This window comes from Schistocerca serialis, chromosome 7 (genome assembly GCF_023864345.2).
Source record: "Schistocerca serialis cubense isolate TAMUIC-IGC-003099 chromosome 7, iqSchSeri2.2, whole genome shotgun sequence".
NCBI lineage: Eukaryota > Metazoa > Arthropoda > Insecta > Orthoptera > Acrididae > Schistocerca > Schistocerca serialis.
In genome coordinates, this window is record NC_064644.1 from 593,044,349 (window position 1) to 593,068,286 (window position 23,938).

At 40.0% G+C, this 23,938-nt stretch overlaps 1 protein-coding gene across 3 annotated transcripts in view; it reads left to right on the forward strand.

The window, feature by feature from the left end:
* Nucleotides 1-474: 474 nt before the first annotated feature.
* Nucleotides 475-23,938, forward strand: part of LOC126412573 (tRNA modification GTPase GTPBP3, mitochondrial) — a 143,122-nt gene continuing 119,658 nt past the window's right edge. For 2 of the 3 annotated variants that reach the window (XM_050082218.1, XM_050082219.1), the window contains exons 1-2: nucleotides 478-766; nucleotides 22,291-22,464. In XM_050082218.1, coding sequence (XP_049938175.1) covers nucleotides 634-766; nucleotides 22,291-22,464 — 307 coding nt within the window. In that variant the 5' untranslated portion in view covers nucleotides 478-633. Of the gene's footprint in view, nucleotides 767-22,290; nucleotides 22,465-23,938 lie in introns of all 3 variants that reach the window. The other variant, XM_050082220.1, reaches the window with a different exon arrangement.

The following is a 23,938-nucleotide window of genomic DNA, read 5'->3' on the forward strand; positions in this document are numbered from 1 at the left end:
CAATCGTCGGGTTCGCCCAGCAAATCGCGAAGGAAAGTAATGTGTGAAAACTACCCTCTCTTAAGTTACCACTGGCTGGGTAGTTTTAATCGGTCTTTCTGTTCCTCGTTTTTTTCCCTTGGCCTGTACATCCTCCCCATAGCCATCACAAAAAAAAAATAATTCCCAGGGACACACTTCCGCCAGCAATAATCATCTAAAAGATATTGCAGTTTGGAAGAGCACATACCAAAAGACCTCACTAAATGACAAGTTGTCTCGACTATATCATTTATATACGTATCAGTATCAACTTAGCTTTTTTTTAAAAAAACGCAAATACAGAATTTTCTGCTGGAAGTGTCGTAGATCTCCAGTAGACTAGTCCAACAGCGTTTCATTCTCAGACACCCGATAATAGTTTCGGAGAAAAAGATATATTTTGGCACTATGATCTATGGAAAGTACAAATCTTTGGTTTAGTATTGTAAAGTTGTAAACACTAAATAGTAAACATATCGCACGTTACGCAGAAGACGTGCTTCGTGCTGTATTGATATGGCATCCGTGGTACAAGTGTGATGAAGAATAAAAGTAAAGAGTATTTAAGGTTACTGAGCTACAGGTAGCACCTTGGAACTTGAATTTCCTAATATGATTGTTATCAAACGGCTTAAATTATACACAAGTATAGGTTATTTTCGTGCGAAGACATCAAAACGATTTCTTTGCGACGACAATATTAAGGCGTCTGTAGAAAAATCTACTATTTATGCCCTTTCTTCAGGTACGAACATGTGTATCACATGTCACAGATAAATTAAGATATTGTACGATTGTAACCTCAATATTGCAAATAAATCGCCGAACGTGACTAGTTTGTTAAAATAGCTTAGAAAAAGCAAAACTTTTTGGTTATGAATGCCCCTGCCTGCCATATTATTTGAAGTGTTGTTACGAATAAAATTAATGAAGTCTTATATTAAGAACTTCCCTTACAGCCTGTAACTGGTGTTGCTCGTGCAGAATCATCATCTTTTTCACAGCCCCCTTCCCCTCATCCTCACTATCACACAGGAAAGGCACATTCAGTGGTTCTATCCAGGACAGCAAGTATATAACTGAGTATAAGAACGATTCTTATTATTTTCCTTTTAGTGGTAACGCATCTTAGCTCGATTTAATGCCATCAGCGACGTGTTATATAGAAATGTATTTCAATGTTACTTGCTTTTTATCTTTTGTATTGTGTGACATACAGATCTAAGCCAAGTCAGTAACCAAGACAGAATTTAAAATGTATATTAATGGAATTTATAACGTGATCCCTGTAGACCATAGGTTGAAATTAAATTTGTACGAAAGTGTTTTAAGGTAATATGACATAATTTTATATTATAAAAATACCACCACATTTGTTGAAGAGTTCACTTGCCAAATAAAATCAGTGGTCCATCGGAACTAACTCCAACCTTTCTTAATAGGCTTTCTGTCTTTATTAAAGAGAAGGACCACAGAAGTTTCCCATTAGGGAGATACTAATTTTATCGTAGTTTCAGGTTTTATGACTGTACACTGAACTGTTTTGCTGATATGTACTGGATGTTGCTAAATGTTCTCAATTGTTTCATGGTCATTACCGAAGCGTCCGATTCCACCTGTTTGCTTTGATCCACAGCTACTTCCAACATATACAAAATGTCGAAAGGATGTCACTACATAGATAGGCCAACAAATGCGAAGAAAGAGGACACCATAACGTCTCTCTCTAAAACAAAGTGAGACTAATGGGGCAACTGCAAGCTAAATATTCAACAATAAAGAAAACACCGCACAATCCCAAAACCCATATTATTTAAAAAAAAAAATAAATCACAATAGTCAGCTAAGCCAACAAATCCACTGGAACTGGACATGTCCTTTGACCTACAAAGCTAAACCACAGCTTTCAAACCAGAAACCAAACCTCTAGAACTACGAAAATTGGAATTGAAGATTTCGCTTGACGTATATAGCTCAACCAATACCAATAAACCAACACCTGCAACTCCAAAAAGTGGAACCAAAATCTCAAGAACTCAAAAACACGAATATCCCATATCCACCACATCAATTAAAACAAAGCCGACTTCTCTCTCTCTCTCTCTCTCTCTCTCTCTCTCTCTCTCTCTCTCTCTCTCTCTCTCTCACACACACACACACACACACACACACACATACATACAAGACAAAACAGCCTCCTAAAATACCTGCCACCCATAAACAAAGCCCTTTTCACCAAATAACACCCCCAGAAAAAAAAACACCCAATAAACAATCATCATCTCTAAACAACCTCCCCCAAGCCATAACCTGCCCCATTAACCCCACAACCAATACCACATCGTCCCACTCCTCAACACCCACACACGCCCAAAGCCCTAAACTCACCACCCTTGGCCTGTACATCCTCACCATAGCCATCACAAATAATACAATAATTCCCAGGGACACACTTCCGCCAGCAATAATCATTTAAAAGATATTGCAGTTTGGAAGAGCACCTCTTCCCCCTCCTTATAACTGATTTAAATTACCCCCAAAAACCCCTCTCTTGTGTTAGTACAAGCCTCAGTTCCATAATCCTTAAACTCAATACTGTGATTAACTACTAAATGATTATAACCCCTCTTCCCCAAACCCCTTTAAGATGAAAATGCGTGAGAAATGGTAGTAATACCCTCCTCAATATATTCCTCAAAAAGACCCCTAGTTCCCTTATACTACAACCCTGCAAAGCCCTAAAAACACAATCAACACACCCACCTCTCCTTCCCCAAAATAACAGCCGCCATACCCACAAGCCAACCCAAGAACTGCGCCTACCATACTTCCTCTTACCAAACCGTGATTCATCAATTTCAACAACCACACCCAATCCACCCAACTTCCCGCCACACCTGACATACTTGAACAAACCTCTCAACAAAAATAAAAACCAGTCTAAATCAATTCTCTCACTCTCACCAGTCTCATGTGCACAAAACCTATAGAGCACCAATAACAAAAATAACAAGTGAGCAATACAATCTCCGTCATAGCCAACCTAGATTTCTCCAAGGAGGTACTGCATCTTATCAACCACCAGATGATATCGCACCAACAATGCCTGGTCTGAGCCGCCAGAAGTCTTGTCAACCTCATGTTGTTGCCACAAACATGACACTGAGCATAGTCAGCAATAAGACTGAACATCTGCTGAAAATGTATGATAGACCATATCATCACCCATCACAGAACATAATGATACACTTGTGAACTTCACTTTCATGTCAATATCTAACAAAAAAATAATTAAATGAATTAGACTTCTTTTTGTACTACAAACCCCAAACTAATAAACCTAACAAAATACCAAGCACATAAACAAAAAAAAACTTAATAATTCAATGTAAACACTTCAACATTCCACTTTACCACACCAACTACCTAAACTCAAAACCATGTTAACATGATCACAACCAAATCCCAAATGCACCCAATATGACACGTTAAACTACGTATGTACACATGCACCATCAAATACAACAACATGACATCTGGAAACACAACCACCTCAGAAACTCCACACCATACGGACGTCACACACCACAACACCATTACTTCATGGGTCAAAGCAGACAGGTGGAATCGGATGCTGCCGTTGGCCCTGTTTCATTGGTGTCACAAGCACAGAAGGTTCAGAATTTTTAATGCAGAGAAAAATGGCAAAATGAATTTTGTCTCTTTATATTACATATTATTATAATAGCTCTTTATGAGTTTTCATTCTTTTCGAAGCTGTGGTTGACAGTGAGAAGAATCGAAGACCTCGATTTGTCTATAAATGTATGTTCACCATATAATTCTAACTGAATATAGAAATTAATAAAGCTTATAGTACAGCATCTTTCTGTGTACATCATTTAGTAGTTATACATTGCATAGAAATGTAGGGAATCGAGAACAGTGATTTCTCATTCTTCCTGTGAGCTTGTCACAGTTTCTATTATTTAAGCTGTTGTCATTTCATGGTTTTTCTTCTTACACTTATTTTCACTTTTCTGGGTTTCCCTGCTTTGCTATTTTGGGTAGTAACTAACATCAGATTATCAAAAAATCGTACATAATGTTTTTTGCATGTGTAGTTTGATGAAGTTAAATTTTTAGATACAGCATTGTTCACATAATCATAAGAATGTTGCTTCTGTTTGGATGCTATCGTGTAGTCCCTTTTCTGGTGATCAGTTTTGTTCAATGAAATCAAAATTAATTATGAGAATTGTGGTGCAATGATTAGAACAGTGGGCTCACATTTAGGAGGATTCAAATCCATGTCAGATCATCCAGCTTTAGATTTTCCATGGTTCCTTAAATCATTTAAAGCAGTTGCCGCAGTAGTTTCTCGGAAGGATACAGGCAGTCTGTATACTCATCCTTCCCTCAATCTGAACTGATACTCCGTTTCCAGTGTCCTCATTGTCAATAAGAAATTAAACCCTAATCTTCCTTCAAAATTTATGCAAATGTAGGAACAGAAATTCGGGTCTAATGATCGGTGCAGTGCATTGGCACATGCTTCATAACGCCTAAGACAACAGCTTCTGAGCAGCTATACAACATATAAATGGTGCTGTCTGATAGGAATTGTCACAAAGTAGGAATTTTTTGCTGTGTAAAGGAGCCAGAAAGTCATAACAGTATCCTCCATCTCATCCAGAATATGCAGCCAAATAGAAAGAGGAAGATAGCTTCAATCTTCACAGATATTATGGTGACATTACTACTTTGGTTTGTTAAACTGCTGGTAGAGGTAAGACCCATATGTGTGATACAAGAGATATTCATCTTAGCATGGATACTTCTTCCAGTGAAAGAATGTGTATTGTAGAAGGCGTGGAGTAGTTATGTTTATTAATCAAGCATGCCATTCCATTACGCACACTGGGCTCACATTCGGGAGGACGATGGTTCAATCCTGTCTCCGGCCATCCTGATTTAGATTTTCCATGATTTCCCTAAATCCTTTCAGGCAAATGCTGGGATGGTTCCTTTGAAAGGGCACGGCCGATTTCCTTCCTCGTCCTTCCCTAACGCGAGCTTGCGCTCCGTCTCTAATGACCTTGTTGTCGACGGGATGTTAAACACTAATCTCCTCCTCCTCCTCCTCATTCCATTACAAACTGTTTCTGTAATGGTATACATCCCTAGGAAAACATGCTTTGTGTATTTGCGATTGTGTTAGTCAGTAAATTGCCGAACTCTGATCCCTCTCACTAATAAGCCTCCCTCTCCTTTTGCCATTTTAGGAGACCTTAGCAGTGTTGATTTGTTCTGGATCTCTATTAATGATTTCATGTGTATCTTCCTCAGCTTCATACATGACTCATTTTGCTTTTCTGTCCTTTATAAATGTGAAGCTCTTCCAATAGCCACATGTCAATGACCACCTGTAAGAGAGGAACACAGCTACCTTTATGATCAGACTATTGTCCATAATTACCATCTTATGGTATACTTAAGTTAGGCTACTTTGCATATTTCATTCTTCTGCACCGTGTGGGATTATATTGTGACAAGTCATTGTTAGTTCAGGTACAAATTATTATTTCCCTTTTAAGTGCCAGCTGTAGTTAGTATTAATTTATTAACCTCGTGTAGACAATATGGTGTGGACAACAGGCACATGTTGGTGTTACCTCATGTGTTGCCATCTGTAATTAACACTACAATAAAAATGACCCTTCATTATAAGTTCTTTTTGGATTTAACAGCACTTTCACTATGCTGTTCTACATGGTTTCCATCAAGATGAAAAAACTAGAGTATATTCAGTTATATAACTGTGGATGGGAAAAGGCCAGATAAGTAAAATTGGATACTATTTATGGTGACCCTTTGCCAGTTAGATATTGGTGAAACATGGTCAGACATCAGTTTTTTATGAAGACCAGTCACAGTTCCCAGTGGGTATGGTTTTAATAGAATTCATTGAAAAAGTCCATGTCATGATCCCCTCTGACCTCCAAACAAAAGTGCATAAAGTAGTGGAGGTAGCAGAGGTGTCAATGGAAACAACAATTAATATTTATATTAATATTTACGGTGATAAAAAATTGTCTGTCCAATACATGGTATGACTACTGACTGTGGGGAATAAGCTGATGTAGATTTCAACTTCAAACCTGTATTTGGACCAATTTAAATGAGATCTTAAGGAATTTTTTGTGTCAAGTTGTCACCATGTTTGAAACTTAGAGTCATTATTATACCCTAGACATGAAGCAAAAATCAAAATAATGGGTTGCTACTCACAGTTCTGCTCCAGAGAAAATTATGACTGTCACATAAGTCAGCAAAATAATGGTGATGACTTTTTGGGATACAAAGGGCACCATACTCATAGATTCCTAGAAGAAGCAAAACGATCACTAGACAGTGCTATAGTGAAATATTGGACCACTCTGACAATAAATTGAGGGAGAAACTGCCCCACATGGTGAAGAAGAAAATACTGTTTAATTACAGTAACACAGCAGAACATTTCATGTGGAATTGTTGCTGCTAGACTTGCATGAATTGCTGTCATACTCCCCCTTATTCACCTTATGTGGCTCCCTAAACTACTTCTTCCCAAATGAGAATAAATGGTTCACAGGTAAAAAATTCTAATCAGATTAGGTTGTCATCTTTGAAATGGAGGTATAGTTTAGAGAGCCTGACAAACCCCTGTAAGGAGACTGCATTGAAAAGTAAATAACAAATTTTTGAAAAATGGTCTAAAACAAGACATCAAGCTTATACAGAGAATGGTGTTAGAAATGTTTACCGTTTCACATTGCTAGTGAGAGAATTTGAAGAAAAAAAGCTTGAAAATCTGCTTAGAAAATTCCAAGAACCAAAGTTTCAAGGCAGAAACTATGAATATTCTCCAACCCCCATATTTTGATCACCTAGAGATTGTAAAGATCAGATTAGACTAACCAAACCTCATACAGAAGTTGTCCAGCAGTCATGATTCCTATGTTATATCTGTGAGTGGATCAGGAAGCAACCTTAATATCTGATGCACTAAAAAGTGCCTTCTTTCATACTGTATGGTGATTGCAGAATACAGATATGAACTTAGATTTTCAGCGGACTTCTGGAACAATTGTTTGTGGTCCATGACAAATCATTCAACTATACATCTTTTCTCTTGTCAAACTTTTGTTCTGTACAGAATTAACCAAAGCCCATGGTGGAGATAGGAAAGCTCTTGTACACCAGAGTATGTTACCAGATTCAGATTTCATAGAACTTCAATGGAACAGTCCATATCTGTTTATGCTTGTGAGTTGAAGCTGCTCATCCATTTTCTCCAACAGTATCTTAATGTTGTACTCTCTGATCTATGTATCTAACATTTGTTTGCAATTTTAGTATGGCTGTGACCAGTGGTGATGCTGAATCCCAGCCAGATGGCTTGGCTGTTGGCAGGAATGATTGTTTGAGAATGGGGCTACAGCCTCAAAACTATTTGCAAATTAACAGTAGATAGATAAGTAAATAAAACAAAGTGTAGCTGTGGGACATCTCTTTTCCAAACAAATCATAGTTTTATTATTCTTCTTTTTTTGTTTTGGTCAACTAGGGACCATGTCAAAACTGTCTTTTTTCCAAGCTTAAAGTGCTACCAAATGCCCCTGCATTTGTTCTGATGTCCCCCCTCCCCTCCCCTCCCACCACCAATGTCCACGGCTTTTCCCACCATCATCCTTGACACCCCTTCTAAAGGTGCACAATTGGTGCAGCCATTGCAGACAAAACAGAGGAGCCTATGGTCCAGTGGCTATAAAGGCACACAATGGACAAATCTGGCAATTATCTTCATCACTGTGGGCTCATTTCCCTTTGGAGTCTTTAAAATGTAAGGATTTGGGGGGGGGGGGGGGGGGGGGGTAGTTGTTCAGATTGTGCCTGAAGGTTTTAAACAAGTTATTTACATGTGTTTGTGTTTCTGAAGCCAATCTGTACCACCTGATTCTTATGAAATGCATGCTCCCAAAGATAGTTTTTGATGCAGATTTTCTCTTATTTAGAAAGATTGCTTATTTGCTTAAGTTTTTTGGCAATTCCATTTCTGCCAAGCAACCTGTCTCAGCTCTACTTTTGGATCTATTCTGCTTCCCACGAAGCATGCTTTCTTGATTTTGTGAGTAGGGCAGCCTCCTGAGCTGCTCTTCTATAGCCTCTTGTAGCTATTCCCAGTTCTCCGGATTTAAAAAGTTTCCAACTTTTATGTGAATTCTTGGTTGTTTGTCTGTCCAACTTATAATTTTTTTCTGGGAGTTTTATTATTATTTATTATTTTTAATACTATTATTATTCTTGTTTCGTTTTGGCCAACTGTGAACTATGTTGCCTCAGCCTTGCCTTCCTTTGAGCATAAGCCTGAACCCTTTTTTCTCTCAGGTTACTCCGGTCTTAGCTGCCAGAGATGGCAGTCATGTGTGCAAGAGGTGTGCTTGCTTGTGTGAATGAATGTTTGCGTGTTTCATTTTCTGACAAAGGCTGTGGCTGACAGCTAATGCATAAGTGTCTTCATTGCTCCTGTCCAACTTAACATTCATTGTTCCTGTCCAACTTAACATGTCATCTTTACAGTAAGTAGCCACCTAACTTTTCCTTATATTGTCAAGCACAACTTTCTGGATTCTTTTTGTTAGATTTATCAGTTGGTGCTATTTTATTATTTAATGCTTCTAAAATTTGGTGAACATATAAATGGCATTCTCAGTTGAGCAACCCTTCTGAAACCCAAACTGTGATTTGCTGATTTTATTGATGCTCAGGTTTGATACTATTCTAGAATACCCTACCTCAAAAAAATTGGATCATTTGTTGTAACCACACTCAGGCAGCTGGTATATCATTTCCATCTTATTGATCTTAGATTTGAAGGGTTCTTTTCCAGTGATGTTTGACTGCATCCAGTCTCCTAGATACTTGAACTTTTCAGCTCTTTGGGCACTGGTGTGATGTTTGTTATAAACTCTGTTGTCTCGAATGAGAGCTGGAGCCATGTTGTGACCACTTTTGAGTATTGAGTTCGTTGATCTGTTTTGTGTTTGTGCATCTAGGGATCAGAAAAGACAACTAGATCAGTTGCAAAAGCTAAGAAGTCAACTGTCAGTCTAGCTCATTGTGACCCATTTCTCATCACATCATTATGTAATTTATGTGCCACACACAGATTTTTTTTTTCTGCACCATACACTGAAAAGTGAAAGTGAGACTGTGTCCCCTTGCATATTTCACTTTGTGGGTGGTGCCAGTCAAGGTCTGTGGGATAACGGCTTTTGTTTTCTTATATTAGCCTATTTCTTTCAGTATGTAAAATAGTGTTTGCTACTCACTCTGTTTCTTAAATCCTCCTTGATATTTTTCCCGTTGTGAATCAAGTTGTTCCTCATCCAGGTCTGAAAGCTTTTAAGAAGCTCTGGTATATTGTCAAGATGAATAGTTGTTCAGGTCAGACTTACCACCATTCTGAACAGAGTTTAAATCAGGACGTATTCCAGACATCCACCCACTTGACACTCTTTCTGTTTCCTGAATTTCATGAATAATCTCTGTTAGCCTGTCATAAGGTTTTTCATGTGCACTCTTCCAGAATATGTCAATTATTACAGCTTCACCTAATGCTTAGTTATTCTTTAGGACCTGCGTGATCTGCTAGATTTCCATGTTTTGTGAGTGAAGATGAGTGGCTTGGTTTGTGACATTTCTTCGAAAGTGTATTTCAATTGTTGAATTTCATAAGCAAGAATGCATTCAAAGTATTGTACTACGATCTGACTGTTTTTCTTGTCATAGTAAGCCAATTTTCTTTTAGGGTCTCTGAAGAGTAGTCTTGGAGGAGTAATTTACTGAGTTTGCGTATGAAGATTCTGTAGAAAAAAAGTGTTTTCGTCAAAAATATGCGTCACTCCACAAATGACTTTTGCTGTGTAATTTCATGTAATAAATAAGTACTTCTGGCTATCTTCACTTTCTGTGAGTTCCATGTATGCCAGGTTAGCCAACTTTGCCTTATCGCCTAAACATTTGTCGTACCATGACACCAGCTTCTTTATCCCATCTTCAAAATATAATGCTGCCTGGTGCCTAAGCCTGTTGTTGACAGCAATCTTCAGCTCATCATCAGTTGAGAAGTGCCAAGTAATCAGCGAGAGCTTCAGCTTGGGGAAGAGAAGAGACTTGCTTGGTGCCAAGTCCAGACTACATGGAGAATGTTGAAAAATCCGTCAGCAAAATGGTCAGATTTTTCCTTCATTCAGTTCACAGTATGCGGTCACACATTGTCATGAAGGAGGATGATTCCTTTTGTGATCATCGCTCACTGTTTGTTTTGGGTTGGCCTTCAGAGTTTCAGAAGAGTCTCACAAGGATCCTGTGATCTCACAGTACTCTTATGCATTACTCTCTTGAAATCTGTTGTTAAAATTTCTTCATAATCCCAAAAACTGTAAACATCATTTTGCAGTTTGACACTGCCTGCTTGAATATTTTTGCTTACTGTGAGAATGAGTGTGCATCCACTGTTTCAACTGTTCCTTAATTTCAGAGCACTGCACCCATGTCTTGTCACTAGTCATGATTCTGCTTAGGAATTCCATCCTGTCTTCATGCTAGTGCTGAAGAAATATCAAGGTCATAGCAATTCTTTCAGTTATGAACATGGGTTATACATTTTGGTGCCCACTATGTACAAATCATATTAGAACCTAACAACTCTGTGGGAAGGTTAAAGAGTGTTGTTCTTGAAATCTGAGGCACATTTTCTGAAGTTTGGATTTTGTGAACCAGCATATCATGCTCTCTATTTCCTCAATATGTTGTACAATTTCATCAGCCACATCTGAATGTCTCTGTTGACCACTTTAATCTAGCACATTTGTGTGACATGCCTTGAATTTTTTTACCCTCTCTCTCACAACAACTTCACTAATAATCCTATTCTCATAAACATAACAGAATCAACAATGAATCTTGACAGCAATGGCTCCTTCTGCATGCAGAAAGTGAACAACAGAATGTACCCCACAATTAGTGGGAGACACAGTAGGACCACCTATTTCAGCAACAAAACAAAGACCTGACTGATGTAATGTGTCCTTCAAAGTCTACTTTGCCAACCATGCAAGCACCATGTAGGTACAAGCATTTGTTTGTTTTTAAGAGCAAATTGGAGGTTAATTTATGAATTACCCTCATATTACTGTTCTTGTTATTATTGAATATGTCCAGTTATTATCCACTTAATGTAATGTTGAGAATTGTTTCAAGTTGTTAGATTGACGGCACAGAATAAAAAATAGAAACAAAATGAAGAATAATTCTCACCATCTTTGTGGACTCAGTAAAACACACACTTGTCCTAGGTACATGCTAAACAGTGAGTACCTCAAGGAAAACAGCTGGTATTGGCTGGGTAAGGTTTCCAAACTGGGGTTTCCTAGTGCTTGCTGTTAGTGAGCGCTCCAAGCCTCTACAACTGTAACATCTGTGCATGCTACAGCAAACACCATGTGGTGCAGTGGTGCCACATTGCATATCACAGAAACAATGCCCTTTGCTTTAATTGTGCAGATTGCAAGGACAAGGTCCCTCAAACTCTTGGTATATTACATGCCTGATTGCTGAGGAAGACAGCTGTCAGCAGGCAACCTTTGGTTACCCACAGCACTTCAGTTGTATGCTTGCTCAGATATTCATGGCTGTGCGTGAACTGATATTTATTTCCCTATTTGCCTTTGATTTTAACCCAGATATCTCTCTCAACCATAAACCTTACTCCTAGTCAGGTGGTCCATTTGTTGTAATGGCCACAAGAGAACTTGACAGGCTAGCCTTCGGACTAGTCAATGTCTAATGTTAAAACGTTGAATAATAATGCAGTGCTTCTACACCAAAATGTATTAATTATGATTAAAAGGAAGACACAGTGTTTGACAAGGTTTCATCTTTCTTCAGTCAGAGAGCTGTTATCATAAAATCACTGAAATGATCTAGAACTGCGGCTCTACATATTGAAACAACCACAGCTAAAAAGAGAAGTAATGAGTTGCTTGGATGTAAAAATTGAAGAGTACTCTCTGCTGTGGTGGTCAAGTAATTCTATTAAATCTAGAAAAGGTGTTATCTGCTGCAACACCATGAATATTAATGCTAGGGAATAACTGCAGGAACGGTGTGGTGAAGCAGTGGCACATGTCTGTAACATTTTGAAGAGGTCAAAGGTGACCTTAGACAGAATAGCCTACTATAGGCCTAGCTTTTGATTTGGCAAACTTGCCAGAGTACATTAAGGTCAGCACTTTCCACTTAATAGTGTGGCCATAGGCACCAACTCATAGTGGTGTTGTAAGTGCAAGTAATATTGCCACACAGTGCTAGCAAATAATGAGTGGGCAAAATGTAGCAGATGCTGCCAGGAAACCCACCAAGCAGAAGTCCTGTGCTCATTTCCAAAATTATGCATCAATTCCACATCGTGAAATTAAATCTGAAAACTATTTCACAAAGGGAGAGATGGCACAGGAGAGCAAAGCTACCAAGCAAGTACCTTATGCTGAGGCAAAACAAAGTTATCCAAAATCAGAACTTCCACCCATGTTCATGAGACCCTACACCTCAGCAATTAAGATATCTCTTCCCACAGCCAATGTATCCACTCAGGCACTGATTATCATCATAAGCAAAAACAGGGTTTCCCACCGAGGAATGGTCAGTATTCAGGGATAGGACAGAAACGATTATTTGAAACAAGAAACTCTAGTAAAATCTCCAAAATGCATACCTTAAGTGCTAAGAGCACTTCTTCAGTAGAAGAGATGTGCTTCACAGTAACAAAGATGAACAACTGCTCTTAGCTCTTACGGTATGCGCTTTAGAGTCTATGTTTACTTGACATTTTTTCTTCATGTTTCAGTTGATGCCTCCACCTCTCACAATATGGGAAGCAAAGCGCTCGCAATAGAAGAGATTTGTTTCACATTATCGAAGATGAAGTAGTGCTCATAGCTCTTAAGGTGTGCATTTAAGAGGCCGTGTTTACTAGACTTTCTTGCTTTGAATAATCGTTCATGTCAAATCACTGAATACTGACCAATCCTCCTGGCACATCCCAGGTGCAATGCAGCCATAGCTTCCACTCTATTAACACACAGATTAGTTATGTAAAACACTGAAGTTACTAAAAAACACCAAATGACATCACAGCAAAGAGCATTGCAAAGGTTTGTTGGCCAAAATGGCCATCACTGGCAATAATGCAGCTGAAAGGCAAATGCCAAGCAAATAACCATAAAAGGGCAGGTCAAATACCATCAAACCATCCCACATTCATTGTTTACTGACAGGTCAAAAGAAGACCTATCCTAAGAAGTAACGAGCTCAGAGACTGCATTTGAGATCCGGATGCATTGGACATCAGATCTAGGAATTCTGAATCCTATAAATGCCGTCTTTCCATGTGGAAGCTGTATTCAGCTATGTCTGTGGCTCATGATTCTGCACCCAGTCACAGCTGAATCAAGTATTGCATTCAAAATCGCTTTGACCACAAACCAAAGAAAATCCCTCTGTAACTTTATAATAGAATATGGCACACATGACAATTTCTCAACTCTTGGAAGGAGGCAATTTTAGTCCCCATCTTCAAACCAGAAGAGGATGGAATGAGCTGAAGTAGTTACAGAAGCATTACCTAAACAAGCTGTGTACAAAATACCATGGAGCAAATGGTCGAACATCTCTTGTGATCTGGATAATAGAGACGAGACAACTCCTTAGTTGCTCTCAATGTAGGTTCAAGACATATTGATGCCCCCATTGACAGCTTGACATACCTGAGCCAAGCCCTTATTTCACTGGCTTCTCAGGGAACTGAGAGAGAACCCTTTAAACCATTTTCTTCTCCTCCCAGTGGGAAGGGTGTACCACCTGGGAGTACTCACACCTATTCATCCAAAAGAGTGAGGGAAGCTAGCCTTCAAGATAGTAAGAATCTGTTGGACTTTAATAACAGGGCTCACGGGGTCATAAATCATAATGTATTTCTGTTGTTTAAGAGGAAGGAGGGGACATTTGACAGATGTCCCCCTTTTATATCCATAAGGGTTTGGAAGGACTTGCTGGCAGTTTAAAATCTATAAAACGACTGCATAATGACTCCCATTTAGTCGAAATTAGCAGGTCAAAGCAGATGGCTCTTCCAAAGAAATCACACAAACTGAGTGAATATGACATTGTTGTTGAGATGCATATGCAACGATATCATGGTTATGGACCTAGCAGAGCTGAATCAAGAATGGGCATCGCAGGGGATAGTCGATGTAGAGAAACAAACAGAAAGGAATAATGGAGAGACTGAGAAGACCGCCACTTTCTTTGTCACATTCAATTCTTCAGCACTGCCTAAACATTTTATGGCAAGGCTCCTTCAACTTACAGTTAGGCCTTGCATACCAAACCGTATGCAGTGCTATAAATGCGAATGCTTTGGCCATACAACTGAGAGTTGTGGAGGTGAAGTTACCTGTGGGAAGTGCAGAAAACCAGTCCATGATGCTGGAACTGACTGTCCATCTCCAGTGATCTGCATCAACTGCTGTGGGAGCCATATAGTCTGCAGCCAAGACTGCCCCCTGTTTTTGCTGAGAAACGCAAAATATGGGAAATAAAAGTGACCAAGCAGTTCCCCTATGCCGAAGCCAAAAAAGAATATAAGGTAACAAAACCCCCGTCTTTGCCACTTCATATTCTTCCACGGTGCAGAAACCTGTTCCCATGGTGGACACTTCGACGCAGATGACGTCCAGCATGCCTGTATCCACCAAACGCACCTGTACTTGCACATGTACATGCTAAGGAAAAAAGAGTAAGGACAAAGCAATCCATGCAGCTGCAACAGGTAAGACCAATACTTCCGCTGTGAGCATCCAGAAGGTGCACAAAAAGCATAGTGTCTCTCAAAGCCTCCGTTCCCATCATCATCGAAGGGACAGAGTCCAGGGAAAGGATTCTAATGTTCAGGTCAAAGTTGGTGCTGGGCACTGTCAGATGTCATTCTGGCATGTCTGGCTGGTGAGGAGGACATCATGGAGTTAGATGGCTCGGATCCAGGCAGCCCCTTCACTCCCCGTCACTCTACGAGGTGCTTCACTTCCACAGTGCACAGGTAGGGGTAAATTAAAATGTCACCAATGAAATGCCTCGCATACCACAGTGGAACTTGAATGAGTTCAGGACTCATGTGGAGGAACTGTGCCTTGGGCTTGTCACAGTGTTTGCCACTAATGCACACTACTCCTCTGCTCTCCCACTGGCTACTGACCTGCAAGCAGTTGCAGTTGAAATTCATGTGTGTTGGAGGATCACTGTTTGTTCACTGTTTTTATCTCTGCAGTAGACTCTGAGACTCTCATAGATCTCATAGAACAACTCCCTGACTATTTCTTCTCCTGGGAGACTTTAGTGCCCATCATGTCTTGTGGGGCTCAGCCTCTACTTGCCCTCAAGGTCAGATTTTGGAGAGCCTCACAACATCTCACAAGCTGTGCGTACTTAGCATGGGTACTCACACTCATTTCTGTCCTGTTAATGAGTCATTCTCAGCCATTAACCTCTCTTTCTGCTCTCCTGTCTCCACAGGCTCTGTTCAGGGGGAGGTCATTGACGACCTTCATTCCAGTGACCACTTCTCACTCTGCATTCACCTATTGGATGGAGCACTACCGTAAGGGAAGCCACCAAAATGAATGGTCGGCAGGGCTAACTGGATGCTGTTCAGCCAACTGGCTCTGCTTGAACACCATGGCGGCATCCGAGGAAGGTGGGCCACATCACACAAGTGATCTGTCGTGCCGCTGACTTATCCCGTCCCAAAGCCCTCAGGTCATCTTAGGACAGATGAGTGCCATTCAGCAATCCGGGACAGATGTGCAGCTTTTTGACATTTTAAATGTCGACCAACAGCAGACAACCTCAGGGCCCTTCAAGTTGCGAGGGCCAAAGCTCGACACTTTGCTAGAGAGAGTAGCAAAAGGTCATGGGAAGCGGTCCTGGAGTCCATCAACTGTTCCACTTCTTCAACAAAAGTATGGCCGAGCATTTTGCAAAAACTACTCCAATGCAAGCGAAGATCCGGCTTTTCATCTCTGTCATGCGACTGTAGAGAGAGGTAAGTGGGATTTCAGATCCAACTCTTCTGAGCGGCAACTCCCCTTTTCCCATGAGGAAGCTTGAATTGGCACTGTCTCAGACTTGTGACACTGCACCCAGTCAGGACTAAATCCAGTATTGCATGCTTCAACATTTGCTAGTGACATCAAAGGAAATCCTCTTCAAATGTTTTAATTTCTTATGGCAGCCAGGCAACTTCCCCAATTCTTGGAGGAAGGCAGTTCTGATACCTCTGCTCAAACCAGAAAATGATTGGACATATTCCTGTAACTATGGGAGTATCGCTTTAATGGGCTTTTTAGGAAAGAGCGTGGAACAAATGGTTAACCGTCACCTGGTCTGGTTGTTAGTGACCAGGCAATTCTTTAGCCGCTGTCAGTGTGGATTGCAGGGATCTCGGTCTATTGTCAACAACCTGACCTGCTAAAGGCTGCTCTTCAACTGTCTTTCATATGTAAACATTGCTATATTGGCACCTTCTTTGATGTTAGTAAGTCATATGACACTACTTGGAAACACAGTATTCTTAACAACTGCATCAGTGGGGCTTTTATGGTCTTTCCTGTCATAGTGGTTTTTTGTGACTCAAGTTGGTGAGACACTCTCAGATCAATTTGAGCTACCCTCTTTGCCATAGCCATAAACAGTATCATGTCCTGTGTCCTTGGCTGCTAGATCCACATTTTCATTCCCGACAATTCCCATGTCCCCTGGTATCCAGGAGAAAGATACCTCCTTCACCAGTTGTTGTAATTGGAGGGGGACATCTTGGATGGTCTGGACTACTTTATGTGCTGGGTACAAACAATTCAGAGAATGGAGGGGACTTGGAGAATCAGAACGGACAAGAAATTTAGCACTGGAAAAATGTCTCACCTGCTCCAGTGCCCGCATGATTGTGTTTTAATTCCTCATCAAAGGCAGTAAAGTCTTTAAGCAGTCGAATCTTGAGGACAAGGCAGATGGACCTTGGGGACACGATATGAGAAAACAACAGAGCTACCAATAGAATTCCCCCATTTTGACCCATCCATAAAAATAGCTACATTGTTGTGGTGTTCAGATAAAATGGCAGAAAATATTGCATTAAAAATGGAGCAGGAGTGCAATCTCTCCTGTAATGCACCAGATCTAAAATTACTCTGACCTCTCCAGTTACCAGGGTGGAGGATGGTTAAAACCTTATATTTGGGATCATACTTGCTCCACACCAAATGATTCCAGCACACACAGTGTGCGGAATCCAAACGGCATTGTGGCTCATCTGTTTGTCCCTCTAAAAGAAGCTCATCATGGGATTCACATTGAAAGTGAGGAAGCAACGAAAACATCCATACATCAATGGCTTTGGAAGCTAGACTGTAGGTTTTACCATATTGGGATACGTGCCCTTGTTGAAAGATGGACAGAATCTTTGAAAATCACACCATCAGTGTTGTGTTTTTCAACCTATGTAGTTGCATTTGAAATTATTAACAAATAAAAAAAATAAAAAAAGGGGCATTACTTTTTGACAGACCCTCACATATGCAATCCTGAGAGTGCTATAAAAGATGAGATGCATTTGGGCTGTAAAATCCATGTCTGGCATGACTAATTGAGTGTCCTCCATTTTATACAATAACTGTACTCAGCTGGTAAAGTAATCCAGAATGCTCTTCTCCCCTACAGAAGCAGGGAAATTAGAAGTAATTTTGCTTGAGAATTCAAGGAAATAAATTAGCAGATTAGCAGCCAAGGAGGTAGGCATTGATAATTGGTGGTTAAGCCCCCCCATCCTCCTATATTATCACTTTGCTGTTGTAGTATTGAGTCCTGTGTAGATGGAATGAAGAGTGGCTGATAATAAACTGCTGCTAGTAAAGCCAACATCTCTGATATGGTGCACCACCTCCTGGCCACACAATGTAAATGAGGTCCTTCTCATCCACCACTGTGTAGGACACAGTCTGGTAACATGTAGCTCCTTGCACCAGTAAGAAGACTTAGAAAATTGCACTGCACTCGCATTCAGGAGGACAAAGCCCCAAATCGACATCTGTCCATCTACATTTAGGTTTTCCATGATTTTTCTAAATCACTTGAGGCAAATGCCATTATGGTTCCTTTGGAAGTGCACAGTTTTTCCTCCCCTATCTTTGTAATTGCTATAACTCACAACATAAAAGAAACATGAGGCAACATCTCCAGAACAAGTACATTTAGTGATTTCAAAGGCCAAGTTAACAACAGATACAGTGCTTGGTATGACACATGACAAGTCTACTACAGTACAGTTTTAGATGGATAGTGAATGGCAGATGAGTGAGAACAGACTGACAGTGTGTACTGGAAAGCATCTGTGCTGCTATTGTGCATGTTTGCTCAGATGCGGTGTCTCAACCTGGCAGCCATACTTTGTGACACCAGATGCAGAACGACTGTTGCATCATACACTTCCACCGTGCAATGACAGCTGATGGTGGATACGTCAGCTGGTGCCCAACATCTTGGTAGCAGCCCATTGAGTTACCACAGAATGTCAGTGGGACATTGAAGTTGATGCAAGATGGTGGCAAATAGTAATGGTAAAGTTCTTAGCTTGCATAAAAACTCGTGCTTTGACGGGGAAAAGTGTAAAAAATGTGGAAAAGTACTAAAAAACGAAATCATGTGCAAGGAATGTAATAACTCGTATCATTTTTGATGTGCAAAAGTGGACTCATCCGTGAAAGAAAATAATGAATTTATAACATGCTGGAACTGTAGTCAGTGCTGCATTAAGAACTCAGATAACTATCATAAAGCAAAAATTTGTGACTGTAGGTGTGAATTATCTGTACTACTTGGCAATATGGTAAGTGAAATCCAGAGGCTAAAGGCTGAAGTTACTCTCTTAAATAAGAAGGTGTTTGAATTTGAACAACAGCACCTGATGAACAACTGTAGGCCTAAACTGAAAACCAAGGAAAGCTTTCCTGTCATCATTACTCAAAACAGGTTTCAAATTCTCGACGAAATAGTGGAACAAGAACAAGTTCAGTCCGTGCAAACTAGAAGTAATTCTTCAAGCAGCAAAAAAACTGACAGTGATAAGTTCAGAAAACACCAAGTCCCAAACTCGTGTGCAAAACGTGAAACTGAACGTAAACAAACCATCCAAGAAAATGGAATCTGTGAAAGTACATGCAAGAAATCGTCCCTAGAGAAAAACAGAAGAAACGACAACAATCAGAAACACAAGCAGGGCCGGATTCTATTATATGGAGACAGCCATGGACGTGAAATAGCGCAAAACATTGCAAATACGCAAGACAACTTTGCAGCTGTAGGCCACATCCAGCCTTGAGCCCTTCTTTCTGCTGTGGTGAAGCTGTGCGTGCAGGATTGTGACTCCTTCTCATCCAATGACTGTGTTGTCATTATGGGAGGTTCATATGATGTAGCAATAAATCAAGCAAATGATGCAATTAGACATGTGAAAATGGTACTGGGTAAGTTAAATGAAACCAAAACAATTGTTGTCAACATTCCATAGAGGCATGATCTTATGAAACAGTCTATTGTGAACCGGAAAGTTCATAAAACAAATGATAGGATTAAAGCTCTATGTAGTAAATTTCAGAATGTGTTTCTAGTAGATGTCAGCTATCTAGAAAGGGAGCTGCACACATCTCATCGTCTGCACATGAACAAAAGAGGCAAAAAGTTTGTAGGTGCAAAATTATTGAGGAAGTCAGGCGACATTGTTCACAAAATGATGAAAAGAAGTCCATTGTCATGGGGTGGTACAACCCACCTCAACAAAATCTTCCACAAAACCAGCCACCGCTGGAAAGCCAGGGAAACTTGTGTGATATTTGCAACCATTAGCAATAGAACATGGAAATAACATACTCTTCTTGGCACTGTCTTCTTTTGGCTTCATAGTTTATATTCCTTTCTGTCTTAAAAGTAATATAAATTCATATTATCTTCATTCTTATAAAATCTGTAAATTTGTTCTTTGTACTTTTCATACATCTATTGCATTTAACGACTCTCAAGGTATGCTCAGTTATGCTTATATTAAACTTGTATGTACTAGTATTTTGATTTTGTATTCACAGACCTGTTCTAATGCCTGTTGTAAATATTTTGTCTATGTTTGAGCTTCATTTCAGAATGCTCCTTGGTATCCACTTGCTGCACTCTCCAGTCATCTGCCACCTCCCTCCAACCCCCCCCCCCCCCCCCCTCCTCCCTCCTCCATTACTTTTGAGAAGACTCACTTGTCAGTGCATCCAGAAGGTTATTATCTGTGTAATTTTTACCTGCAATTTTAATATTCTTTTTGTGTTTGTAGCAAATTGTGAATATTTTCCACTCTGTATGCATTTTCCTCTGTTTTTCTTAGTTTTTCAATGGTGTTGTGAATTTTGATATTAATAATTATCTTTCAGATCTAGATATTAAACTTTGATATCATATACCCCTTTTACATAACAGCGTTCTTGACTTCTTTCTCTGTTGGTAGTCTCCAATAATCTTCATAAAAATTTCCATGTGTGCTACATTCTTCTAAACTTTCCTCATTCCTCCTCCTGGTGTATACTATTTGAGTGTCTCAGCCATGTTGTTCCACATACTTATTTTTATATCCAACTAATTATGTGGATGTACTATGTTCAGCACATCATTTTCACTGTATCACAGTATTAGATCATAGCCTTGGACCCTAAACAGGAAAATTGTGTACTGCTGCAATAACTTTCACACCCATGTAATGCTTGATTCATTGCAAGTTCCCCATTGCATGTGCCCAGTTACCATCCTCAACCCCCACCACCCCACCCCAAAAAAAAAATAAAAAATAAAACTTTCTTATGTACTAGTAAAAGAATTTCCTTTTACAGAAATCACAGTTTTTTTCTGTTTGACAGTACTGAAGACAATCTCAAATAAATATAGTTTACATTGTTGTAATTTAGTATATCTTCATCTAACGTAACAATCTGTTTCAACAAAGAAACCTACTGTATTTGTATAAGACAGGCTGTGTAATGTTCCAAAATATAAAACAGTGTTTGCTCACTGGGGTCATGTGACCAAGGCAAGGTGATCAAAGCAAGGCAGTAACCAATTTTTTGCAATGTTTCACTTCTGGTTTTACACACTGCACAATGTCTGTAGGTTCACAATGTCCTTTCCTCCATAGAGCATTTTGTCCTGTTCCTTAAACTGATAATGCAGATATCTTTAAGCATTTCCTTGTAAAGTTATTTATGGCTTTAAATTCAATAGTAAACGCATGACAACATTAAAAAAAACTTCGTAGTCAATATAATGGAAGGAAACATTCCACGTGGGAAAAATTATATATAAAAACAAAGATGAGGTGACTTACCGAACAAAAGCGCTGGCAGGTCGATAGACACACAAACAAACACAAACATACACACAAAATTCAAGCTTTCACAACAAACTGTTGCCTCATCAGGAAAGAGGGAAGGAGAGGGGAAGACGAAAGGAAGTGGGTTTTAAGGGAGAGGGTAAGGAGTCATTCCAATCCCGGGAGCGGAAAGACTTACCTTAGGGGGAAAAAAGGACAGGTATACACTCGCACACACGCACATATCCATCCACACATACACATGGTGTCTGTATGTGTGGATGGATATGTGCGTGTGTGCGAGTGTATACCTGTCCTTTTTTCCCCCTAAGGTAAGTCTTTCCGCTCCCGGGATTGGAATGACTCCTTACCCTCTCCCTTAAAACCCACTTCCTTTCGTCTTCCCCTCTCCTTCCCTCTTTCCTGATGAGGCAACAGTTTGTTGCGAAAGCTTGAATTTTGTGTGTATGTTTGTGTTTGTTTGTGTGTCTATCGACCTGCCAGCGCTTTTGTTCGGTAAGTCACCTCATCTTTGTTTTTATATAAAACTTCGTAGTCACATTTTTATATTACAGGCCTATAGTTAACACTGAGTTACCAGCATTGTGTGTGTCTAGCTATAATGCTGAATTGCCAGTTAGATAGGAGCACATCTTTCTTTGTTATTAATCCTCATTATTATATCTTTACAACTGAAACTGTTCTTTTCCCAGGTCATGGGAAATGTGGAGTAGCTGTAGTGCGTGTGTCAGGACCCAAGGCAAAAGAAGTTTGCCACAAAATGGCTGGTCTTTCGGATCCAAAACCTCGTCTTGCAACACTCCGAAAAATTTGGGATCCAGTGACAAAGGAAATGCTCGACAGAGGTCTTGTCATATGGTTTCCAGGTAATCAAAGAATTTTCTTTTCATCATTTATAAGCGAACTTTCCTGCTGTATCATTGTGAATCCATATGAGATGTGTGTGTGGGAGTAGGAAGATATTGTCCGTTAAACTAACAATCCTCCATTGCTCAGTATACCACTATATGCATTAGTATACTCTATGCAAACATTCCATCCTGCAGTGCATTGCACTGACTGTTACACATACTTCTGACCACATTGCTTGCCTGTGACATTTAAGGAGACTTCTAAATTGAGTATATAATAGGGTGACCAGATTTTCCACATGAAAAAAAGGGACATTTGCGAAAAATTAGGATAAAAATGGAACAGTAGACGAAAAGAAAATATTCTGCATATATGACTGCATCGCTTTACTAAAATAAATAAAAACTAAAGTTTATACACATAAAAAGATGTATATTTTAAGAAGACACATCAAACATGCTTGTAACGGCACTGCATCATATGATTAATCATTGTTTTTCCAAAAACTGATTATCATCCAAAATATTGAGAAATTGACAGAATTATTTCTAGCAAATGAACACTAATGTGAACATCAAAAATCTGTAGACCATTTAGCTGCTGTATTGTCAGAAGATCTAATATCTTTCAAAAACTTTGAATTGGTTCTGCATAGCACTGAACACATTGACTGGACAACAGTAATACAGGTTAAAGAATAAGCCGAGCATTCGTTTGCAATCGCTTAAATAATACTCTTTTCTTGGCGCACTAGAACATGCCTAGGGGCTGACCCTGGTGGCTTCTATTAGCAAACCTGTGAACTGTATGGATATGCAGTCTCTGAAATCATGCACGTCATGAGTGAAGATACATCACTCATGCCTTCTAGGGGGTGGGAAAAACACATACATACATAAAAACACTAGGCACAGGAAAATACATGGTACAGATAATGTACAGGTAAGAAAAAAAGCATTGCTACCCAAAAAGCTCCAGTATCATTGGGGGGGGGGGAACAATTATCTCACAAGGTACTGAGATTAAAGATCATGGAAAACACCAATGATGGCACTGACGTTTATTTTATCATCCGATGATGGCAGCTGCTGCAGCATGTGGTGTGTAGGCCCTGGCGATAGGGCTGAAAGTGATGAGGGTATGATTTGGCACTCCACCCCCCCCCCTCCCTCATGAGAGGCTGTAGGGGACGGTATCTACATAGCGGTCAGCACCAGAGGTGTCAGCGGGAGCATCAAAGACGATGGCCACACAGGACCAGCAATGGAGGTGACGGCAGTGTCAGGTGCAGTGGGGGCTGCACAGGTGATGGCGGCCAAGGAGTGGGGGCAGAGGCAGGAGCTCTAGAGAGTCATCTGCCAGGCAATGATCCCTGCTATGGCACGAACTGGACCATCTATGACACAGGAACAGACATTGGTGGAGGCAGGGGAGGCGGTGGGCCCTCCAGAGCAGACCCCACCGTACACATCTGCAGCTGGTCGAAGT